The following is an 11491-nucleotide window of genomic DNA, read 5'->3' on the forward strand; positions in this document are numbered from 1 at the left end:
AGAAACGACACGACTTTGTAGCGTAAGTTTGGCGTTTTGAAAATATCGATCCGAATAAAAAAACCGAAATTAATCCACCTAGCGGTCAGACCCAGCCTTTCTCATTCAAACTTATTATATGTTAGAATAGATTTACACGATTTTAGAGAAAAAATACTCCTTGAAAATTTCTGCTGGTTTCAGCACAACTATACCATTATTAAATACTATACCATTATTAAATTAAAATTAAAAACCTAACAATCACACACATATGAGCATACATTAAAACATACATATGCAAATATAATGAAATAAATATGTTTCAAATACATCACGCAAAAATCCAGATGACTACTTCTAGTTACCGGATTACATCCTAAAATGGTTAAATTTTGCCTAATCCGGGTATTTCGATGGCGAACATGCCGACTTCATCCATTATGAGTATTGCGGAAGCGGTACACCCAAAGGTCAGAAATCAACTTAGGACGCCATTTTAAATTTCTAGGTACTTAGTAGCTTCCGATTTCTGGAAAACAACCTTAAAGGGACAAACATTACCAATGTTTTTCAGGAACATTATCCCGGGCTCGAAAGCCGGGAGTAAACTCCATATTTCACTTTGAAACCCGATTTTGCAGCTTTCGGTTTCGGGAAAACATCCACACACGTACACACGTACACACCCACACACAAACATATACACCAATACATGCACACATGCAGAAAATGCTCGTTTCGTCGAACTGAGTCGAGTAGTATATGACATTCGACCATTTGGATCACTTTAGCCAGTGATCGTTAGGAGAAAGTCAATATGTTTATTTTCATTATGTGATTTCACATTTTTATGAACAACGGACAGAGTTACAATCTGAATACAATGAAATTCAATAGCAACCTATAGGGCAATTAGCCTTTTCATTTGACACTAATTTTGTGAAAATCGGTTCAGCCGTCTCTGAGAAAAATGAGTGAGTTTAAACAACCTCAGGATAACTTTTCTTTACATAACTTTTGAACCATATGTTTAATCATAACGAAATTTAAAAGTTAAGGGTTTTGGAGACAGCCCGATCATTTGAAACCAGTTTTATTGAAATCGGTTATGTGGTTTCTGAGATATTGATGTTTCGTGATTTTTACATTTTGATACATAACCTCTAAACCAAAAATCCGATTACAATGAAATTCAACAGCAACCTATGGCGCAGCTAGACCTTTCATTTGCAATTAATTTTATGAAAATCGGTCCAGCCATCTCTGAGAAAAGTGAGTGAGAAAAAAAAGTTGCACATACACACACACACATACACACATACACACATACACACATACATACATACATACAGAAAATGCTCAGTTCGTCGAAAGGGGTCGAGTGGTATATGACATTCGGCCATTGGGACCACTTTTATACCTTTGGTTTTTCCAGTGATTGCTATACCTTTCTAGGAGAAAGGCAAAAATGTTTCGCAGTTCCACTTTAATCACGATGATTTATGCTTCGCGTCGGAGAGTGGAAAAGCACTAAAAGTTACCGGGACCTGTGTATAAGTTTGTGCCTTAATGAGACACCGGATAATATGTCGATTGATTACGCTCACTCCAAACAAGCTACCCAAGGTCCGTTGAAAATTCCATGTATCACCAACAGTCGTAGTAACTCAGAATCTCATCCAGTTGTCAACAGTGAGGAAAAACAGAATTTAAAATTAATCAGAAGCAAAAGATCAGAGACAACAGAAAGGAGGTCTATGGCGTTATGATTTTTGTGACCATTTCAAAAATAAAATATCGTGAAGATTTTTGGAATTCAATGTTTTGTTTTTTATTATATTCGAGTTTTATCTCTTTTTTCGCATTTTGCTATTGCTAAATCACAATATTTCCTATCTACTAAGACAAACTTGACATGTCAAACATTCTTATGTTCGATTGGAGTTTTGACAGTTCGATTGGAGCTTTTCAGTGACAGTCGTCCAAACTTTAACTCTAGGGCTTTAGCTCAGCTGTGGTGTAAGCAGGGTTGCCACATTTATACCTGTTTTCTTTTTCGACATTATCTATTTTCTTTTCTTTTATTATTATTGATTCAATGTTGTTTTAAAATGATCTGGTTCATGAAAATGAATCGATCAGGTAATATTTCAATAAACTTAAAAGTACCTCAATTATCAGCAACCAATGCTGGTTACACTGCATCAACGAGAGCAGTCTCCTGAAAAACGTTACCAATACCATAAAAAATCATTATGACGATACCAACACCGATGAAATCGTTCTAAGCGAAGTGGTTCGGAGCTGTTAAATACATTCAAAATACGCTAGAGCATCAAATGCGTTGTACTGATTTCAAACTAGATTAGTAAATGGTCTAAAAAAGCTCATAAATGATTTGGTTACGTACACTCTAACTTTTGCGTGTAGTGCTCTTCTTTACCGAGCCTCGTTAGTAACTTCTCTACCAATTATGGGCAGTTATAATTGCCTGGAAAGGTGTATCCATTCAAACGTGTGTCGGGTCTGATTTGGTTATTTGGATGGATGAGGGGAGCCTGAGAATAAACCCATGCGTAAAAGACTCACTGACACCGAACGTGAACATTCGTTTGTCAAACGGACTCTGTAACCTTGATGCTCCCCAATGCATAGCTCCATAGATTGGTTTGAATCAATAAACATTGTGTTCAAAATTTACCATTTTTAATGTTACATTACATTTTCTGATTCTATTTTACAAATCTAAACATATAAAAATGCAGCTCTGTTTGTCTGTCTGTCTGATCCACATAGGCTTGGAAACTACTGAACTGATTGGCGTAAAATTTTGGATATGGGGATTTTAGGGGCCGGAAAAGGTGAATAAAATAGTTCGAGACCCCTTCCTCTTCTGGAAGGGAGGGGTCCCATATAAATGAAACACAAACATCTCGAAAACTAACCAAGCAAATGAAACCAAATTTGGCATATGGATGTTTTTAGGAATAACAAATATGTTCATATTGATTCGACACCCTTCCCTCTTCTGGAAGGGAGGGGTTCCATATAAATGAAACACAAATTTCTGCACATCTCGAAAACTAACCAAGTAAATGGAACCAAATTTGGCATGTGGATGTTCTTAAGGGTAACAAATATATCCATAAAGGTTTGACACCCCTCCCTCTTCTATAAGGGGGGTCCCTCACAAATGCAACACAAATTTTCGCATAGCTTGAGAACCAATCAACCAAATACAACCAAATTTGGCATGTGGATGTTTTTAGAGGTATCAAATATGTCCATAATGGTTCGATACCCTTCTTCTGTGAGGTAGGGGTTTCAACAAAATGAAACACATATTTCAACACATCTCGAGAATTAACCAAATAAATGGAACCAAATTTTGCAGGTGAATGATTTTAGAGGTATCAAACATGTCCATAATATTTCAACACCTCTCCTTTTTCTGGCAGATGGCGAATTCCGGTTTCTGAAAAACTGCGGAAAACGACCAAATACCACCCAATATGGGAGTTTCTTTAACCAAAGTGACGCTCAGAGGCCAGAAATTGTCTCCAAATGCCATTTTTAAATCCAAGATGACGACTTCCGGTTTCTAAAGAACAGCGGAGAATGACCAAATACCCCCCAATATGGGTATATCGAGAATCGTAATGATGCACTGAAATCACAAATCGACTTCAGACAACATTTTGAATTGTAAGATGGCAACTTCCGGTTCCTGAAACACAGCCAAAAATGGCCGATTTCCATCCAATATGAGTAACCCAAGCAGCACTTGCAACATGTTTTCAAATGAGACTACTCAATATTTGTTGTTTTAAAAATTTTTTAACGGTGCAAGAAACTTTTTCGGTTTCTCTAAAGAACTTTAAAAGAATTGAGCAACATTTTGTTATTTACGTGTATCATTCTCGTAACTGAACACTAGAAATTGCTCAATAGTTTTCTGGAATCTATTTCCAACTGCATATTTCATGATGCTATTAAATAACGATTATATCACATGATGTTGCATATTGTTGTTTCACAAATGTTTTCTTTTAGGAAAAGCAATCTAGTGATGGAAATGTATAGCAACATCTTGTTAAACCATATATTTGCTAAAATTACCACACAGTAAACGGCCATCGTAATTATAAATGAATGATAAATGATTATTGTTGGAAATATGGTTTAGTTATTCCAAATTTCGCATGATTAACACTGCATATCCACTGAGCAAGGTTTCCTGAACTATCGTTTCCCAAAACATTGTTTATAATTTGGCAAGTTTTAATCATAATATTTCTTTTACAACACTTTATAAAGGGCGCGTGAATAATTACGAAGTAAAAACATTTTTTGCACGGTAAATTTTGAATCGAAGGTAGAATTACATACTTATCAGAAGCGTAAGTAGAGAAAAAATTCGGTATATTTGAGGTTTTTTATAATATTTGTAGTTATATGAAACTTCACGACACCATCACCGAAGAGTAATGAGAGTAAAGGTAAACAAACTAAATTTTATTTCTCCTCTCTTTTCTTCCTATACTGCAGCGGCCATTGATGCAGATGATGATTTCACATAGCACTGTAGTTGCATATAGGCTCAACCTCTTGCGCTTTTTCGGTTATTTACAAGTTTAATAAAAGTAACGGATGCGAATTATTACAATCTTTGAATGCTGCATTGAGAGTTGCATTTGCTTCATTGGAACAATGTGTGCTGCTTGGGATCTTCGGAACGGGAATGATACACAGGAGCTAGACCACAGACCACAGACACCATTTTGAATTGTAAGATGGAAACCTCCGTTTTCTGGAAAACAGCCGAAAATGACCAAATAACACCCAATATGGATGTTTCTCAAACCGGAATGACGCTCAGAGGTCAGAAATTGTCTCCAAATGCCATTTCAAAATCCCAGATGGCGACTTCAGGTTTCTGGAAAATTCTTCTTGGAAAACAGCCGAAAACAACCGAATACTACTACATATGGATATTTCCGTAATCTTAATGATGTATAGAAGCCAAGCATTGACCCAGTTTCTGGGAAACAACGAAAATAACTGAATATCACCCAATATGGGTGTTTCCGGAATAGAGGTGATGTACAAAAGCCAAAAGTCGAGGATGTTATGTTGTCATTCTGATAAAACCAATCATTTCAAACGATATAAACAAATCACAAAGAATTTGGAATGTTTAAAATTATTAAATTAAGCACAAAAATAGGCGGGACGAAGTTTGCCAGGTCAGCTAGTTTATAATAAATGTATTTGCGTGGCAGTAGAGGAGCAATGGGTGATGTGAATATACATCAAAGGTACGTTTCACCACTAGGTGGCTTAATTTGGGTTTTTCAACGTCGAGAAACGATTTACAGATTATGCCTCGCCTAACGCCTGAAAAAATTTGCTTGGCATTTTGTAAACCTAACAGAATTTATATAGAAATTGAAGAAATTGAGCTGCCCCTAATCACTTTATTATCATGTTCTAAGGGTAAAAGTTTCTTAACTCCACCTCGCCAATCGCAAAACCTGTGCACGGCCATGTTATCAGTATAATGTTCTAAAATTAATTTTGAATTATCTCAACTATTTACTAATTGATCGAAGTTGTCGAAGGACTCCGGCTTCAGAGGCTAGTGCACAACGTGTAAATCAAACATCAATATACCTACTTGTGTACGATAAGAAACAACTAATTCAAATAATAAACAACATTGAAAAGGTTGTAGCAACGCAAACTCACATGTCCAACTAAAGTGTACGCGGTTTCAGTTTGGTTTTCCAATTTGTAGAAAATGATTGCATTTCCTGAAGCCATCACCAATTCCGTGGCAGTCCGCTGGACGGTGACGTTCGCCAGAGGAACTCGTGGATTGAAACCAAAGATCCACTCCAGGTGCTGTAAGTAGTGATGATATGAGTGAGGTTAGATCCAAAAATTTTACCGTTTGCAGCTTACAAATGGTTGACATCGGTGTTGCAGATCTGCCGTGAATTCGTCTTTGAGATCATAGGGTTGGATTTCATTCATAATTTATGTACTAATAATTTGAAATTTTATTATATTCTAACTTATTTAAAACACAGATATTGAACTGCTACGTTCCCTGTGGTTGCTAAGTTTGTTTGTGTCTTGCTTGACAATAAAAGGCTCACAGTGCGCCAGTCTAACATGACTCGGGACGGGAGCAACCGTCGCTGGGGCAAATTGTCCGCTAGCAACCACTCTGGGTCGTTATTGTTAACATCTGCTTATATGCAGATTACCGGCCGGCATTCAGATCAGCGACGATTAATCGTGATCATTAAAATTCGCTTCCAAGTATCTTCACCAGCGACATTAAAGTTAGAACTCGCCGCTTATGTAAGAAGCAGAATCAGCAGCAGTAGGTAAGGCAGGGAAAAAAAACAAACCCAAACAAAACACATCGCGATCATTTCGCGGTCATTGAATGCATGTTATTAATTCAGTTTATTAACATGACACTAATTACGACATCGTCGGTCGCCTCGAACGACTTGGAATTTATTTAGGTAGAGGTTTTGTTCTTCTTTATTCGCCTTACGTTAAGCGGGAGCAGCTGATTTATTTCGTGATTCAATATCTTACAAAATAAAAAACAATAGTATGCAAACATTAATTACTATTTTAATTACAAATTATTTAATTATTATAATGAGAAGCATTATAAAGATGAGAGGGGAAACAACCGCTCCTTCACTCACAGTTACGTAGGCTAACGGACAATTAAGCAAAAGGACAAAAAAAGTATGCTCACGTCACTAAACAACCTCTACTGCTAAAGGTACCTTTCGATATTGTCACGTTGCTGTATCACCTGAAATTGTATTGTCTATTCTGGTTCGTTCATTGCCGTCATACCCTATACAAAGTAAATCGTGGATGCGTCTTGTGTAACGGATGCCCGTAACTGTTAATCCACATTGCAGAGAAACGTGACTGCTAATGGATCTGTTGCGTGAGTGCCTGGTATCTGCTGTGATAATACACACTTCAAGATGACTTCAAGGAACAAGCAACAAGTATATTACTTGTTTACATGAAATTTGCACAGGTAATTTTCAGCCGCTAACAAGTGCCAAATTTAAAAACTGATTATCCATTTCAAACTTAAAAAAAAAAGAACATTTCGAAAGTTGTGATCTATAATCTGATAATATTTAAATGCATTTAGATACGAAAGCAATTTTAAATTTTTTTTCATTATTTACTACATGTTTGTTGCTTACTATAAGTTTCTTAATATCAAACATCGTATGCAAAATTATTTTCAAAATTTCTAGAACTAAAAATCATATGACATCAGCCACAAAAACGTAAACAGCATATCACCGTTTCGATCGGATGGCTAGAGATCCGCCTTAAATCATAACTTGCACCAGATTATCGCAGCTGTACGATAACGATTGTTACTCGCTTGGCACACTTCCGTTTTGGTAATTACTATTATTACGCTTTTTATCAGCGAAAATCATCGCTCCCACTTAGGAGCAGCAGCAAATATTATTTTATTGCACATGCTATGACAGCATCGGTTATTACGTTACCATCAACGGTGAAAGCAGTCCGTGGAAAGCCTTCTGCCAAAAGAAACTCCCCAGAAAAGAGGAAAGTTTGAGGAAAATGTAACATTTGCAAGCGAGAAAGAAAGTTGTATCAATTCCAGCGGCAAATCTTGGCAAATTAATACCATCATCGCTCGGTACGATTCCTCCGCTCTTTCGCTGCATCATGATCTCCTCGCCTCCCGACCAGCCTACAGTAGCTCTCTGTGGGCGCATTTATCTAGCTGCATTCATTTCACTTTAGTCGTTTGGAAAGTGGAACACTCCGCTGGCTTTGGTAAAAGCAAATCTTCACCTCAAGCGAAAGAAAACCGCAACGAAGTATAGCTCTCATCTAAGTGTGCGCTGCACGATAGCTGCAACATTAACCCATTTCGCCATGAAGCATCAGCATAGCGAAGTGTGCAAAGCCTTTATTTGGGGCCCACTGCCACACTCTCGGCCTACTTGCACCGCGTACAGCGCTCAGGCTCAGCAGCGGTTGCCGAGTGCCCCCCTCCCTCTCTTCGAGCCATGCTACAACACACGTTAGGTGTGTGTGAGCGTCAGCGCATGCATTCCAACCTACGAAACAGCCTTTCGCGACGGCGCACTCGAGTGAAACTCTCACCGACTCTAAATCAGCCACGCGAAAGCAAGATCGTCGCAAGAGTGGCCGATGTGTAGAATAAACAAAGTTAACGCTTGTAGTTTACGGTTTTACCTAGACAAACGTCGAAACGGCCGAAACTACATAGAGTTTCCTTGAAATCATTGTGGTCCCAGTATCCTACAGCAAGAACTCATTGCTCTAGAGTACCACCAAGAGGATCAGCGTCTTTTGCAAAGTAAGTTTAAGGCAAATTTTTCAATAAAGGAAAGGCGGCTGGTTACGTTTTTTTCTGGATTCAATATCGGGCTTTTTTTCGCTTCTTAATTTTGTTCGTTCAATACATTAAACATTGTCATGATACCCTTACCTCTTCCAACCGTATACGTTCTTGAGTTATCGAAAACAGCTAAAATAAGCTATAACTTTTGTTAGGAAAAGTCCTGGAGATTAATAGTGTTTGACAAGAACGTGTGTTTTATGTGCTCCAACGATTCCTTAAAACGACGCACAGTGGAGAATCGCTGGCCATCAGCCAAAAAAAAATTTTTTTTCGCTAGCTGTTTCATAATATTTTTCCTTTATTGCTATAACTTTCGAGTGTCTAAATCCAAAATTTGGGCGCAATATCATAAAATCTGAATTTTTTATGGAATTTCAAAGCTTGGCGAACTGACGTTTTTTGTCTCTTTTTTGATAAAAAGTACATTACTTTGAAACGCTCTGTAGCTTCAATGATAGCTTGGATTTTTTTGACGTCAAAGGAAAAGTTGTTGTTAATATTGTGCAAAACAAACTATTCCAAACCATTTCCATTGAAATTTGGTCATAGTAGGCCTGATACTAGACACCTGACACAAATTTCAAAAAATGTGTTTTTTTTTGTAGGAATGTAGCTTGAAAGTTTAGTTGCCGCAGTTTGCCACGGTTGTGACTACATTCAAAATTTAGGTAAAAACGTAAGCTTTCAAATGCATACTGTCTGCTGTAGCGCAAAACTGTGCAAATTGTCACTTTAGTGAAGAAAGCGATAGCAGATTTTTTTAGTTTTTATTTTTGAAGTTGAAATTTCATCCAGGATTAATTTTAATCATAACCATGATACCCCATTAATGAAAATTTATGATTTCGTACTCAATCCGTAAGGATGAAATATAAATTTGGGAAAAAATCACAAAATTTATCAATAAAAAGTTATAAAATAAGCGTTAAACAGTAACCAAATCTTTATGAAATTTTAATTATGTCAAACTTTATCACTTTCTGCAAAATTAAAAGAATATTAAAAACATTAAGCCCTTTTCAATTTATGATCATGAAATTCGCTAAACTGATTGAAGTGACAAATACTAGCAGCAAATTCATACCATCAAACTCCGGCTAACAATAGCCTGTTTGAAGATTGCTTTTCACTAGTTTGCATACAAAAGTAAAGCGCACCTTTTGCTTCATGAGAAAAGAACAAAGAACAGTCGTCGCCCTCCGCATCTTTTCGTATTCATTTAGAACGTTGTGTCATTCCAGTGTCTTGGTTTTCAAACTCATAAATTCGTTGAATTTTATTATGGAGCCTTTTTTTTTAAATTTATTTACTACATTCTTATTGCTAACAGATACATAAATGTTTTCCGAATGTTTTTTGAAAAACTACCCTATTATTCCACCGTCTTTCTCTAATCTTTTTTTTAAACATATAAACTACTGTTTGGGAAAAGTGTTACATTAAAACCAATGCAAGATATAACTAGCCAAAGAGCTGCTTTATGCATTTCATTTCGCGTACTTATACGCCACAGTAGAATATCCTCCATATCCGTTTTTTTCAAAATATCTGAACACCAAGCCCATATTTGCTTCGACTGTGTACACGTTTTATTTCTGTGTTCATTTGAGTCCACCTCTCCGCAAACAACACAAGATATGTCTTCAACACTTCCGATATTATATGCCTGGAGTTTCATTCGGTTAGGTATGAGATCATTGATCAGCATGAACAATGACGACCGGTCTCGAATGTCGAGAAAATTGTAGGTTATATTCATCCACAAAGTGTCCCACTCTACGTTTGGTTGAGTATCCTGTATTTTCGGTGTTATGGTTCCATTCTCTAAGAAGCGGCTGTACATCAGCTTTACTGAAGTAACGGAGCTCGTCTCTTTGATATTCTTTGCGCAAGCTATCCATTCCTTTGCGTTTCTTCCTAGTGCTCCCGGATGTTTATAATTCAACAAGAAACTTTCTTCTTGACTATTTCCTTGTGCATCTTGTCTAGATAAAAGATTTTTTATAAACAAGGCTTCGCACTTAGCCTCTATCTCCACTAGTCGCGTGCCTCCTCTCTCATAGTCCAAATACAGTTGGATTCGTTCAGTTTTAAAAATCGATCCTTCCCATGCAAACTGTCCTATCATTGGCCGGATTTTGGCTATTTGCGCATTAGTTGGCGGGAATATCTGTGCTAGGTACCACAATTTTGATAGTACGTATGTGTTGACCAGGATACATCTTTCAATTATGCACAAATTCCTAAAACGATGATAGTCTAGTGCAAAAGTCATATTATTGATAACTGTTTTACAATTCATCTCTATACTACTGCTCCAGGTTTTACAGAAAAAAACTCCAAGAATTTTCAGTTGATCAACTTCTTTAAGTAGTTTTGGTCCACATCTACAGTCATTGATTCTCATGTACGCAGATTTCACGAAATTGAGTTTAATGTTTGTATGCTCCGAAAATGTGTTAAGAATGAATATCATCTTGTCGAACTCGTCTTCAGATCTGATGAAAATATGTATGTCATCAGCATATGCGACAACTGTGATGAAATTGTCCTCAATTAGCACTCCCCGCAAGTTAGCATAGAGATTACGAATGATAGGTTCAATATAAAGCACGAACAAGGCCATGCTGAGCGGACAGCTGTCTTACAGATTTTTGAATCTTAATCTCAGGGGTTAGAAAACCATTGAACACAACTTAAGACGTGGCGCACTTATAGATATTTTCCAGACAGTCAATCAAACTTGCCGGAAAGTTGAACTTCTCCAAGACTTTACAAAGATATGCATGTTTTACAAATGCTTTTTCTAGATCTAAGCTTACTAATAGACCTTTAAATTTCTTTGATTGCATACCTTTCGAGATCAGCTTTCTAAGTCCGAAAGGTTGTTTATGCAAGAGCTATTAGGCAAACATGCGGTTTGTCCAGGGCCAAGTAAATCGGATAGGGCCAGTTTTAACCTTTTTGTAACTATTTTTGTAAACAGCTTATAATCTGCGTTTAATAGACTTATTGGACGATAATTATCCAGAACTGTTGCGTCGC

The 11491-nt window shown here is 37.0% G+C and overlaps 1 protein-coding gene across 2 annotated transcripts in view; it reads right to left on the reverse strand.

Annotated features, from left to right (window-relative positions):
- Nucleotides 1-6309, reverse strand: part of LOC129731096 (cilia- and flagella-associated protein 251-like) — a 42626-nt gene extending 36317 nt beyond the window's left edge. For both annotated transcript variants that reach the window (XM_055690856.1, XM_055690857.1), the window contains exons 1-2: nt 5947-6309; nt 5731-5886 (exon numbers count right to left, since the gene is read on the reverse strand). In XM_055690856.1, the coding sequence (XP_055546831.1) occupies nt 5731-5886; nt 5947-6018 (228 nt within the window). In that variant the 5' untranslated portion in view covers nt 6019-6309. The remainder of the gene's footprint in view (nt 1-5730; nt 5887-5946) is intronic.
- Between the last annotated feature and the right edge of the window lie 5182 nt (nt 6310-11491).

Source organism: Wyeomyia smithii, chromosome 3 (genome assembly GCF_029784165.1).
Source record: "Wyeomyia smithii strain HCP4-BCI-WySm-NY-G18 chromosome 3, ASM2978416v1, whole genome shotgun sequence".
NCBI lineage: Eukaryota > Metazoa > Arthropoda > Insecta > Diptera > Culicidae > Wyeomyia > Wyeomyia smithii.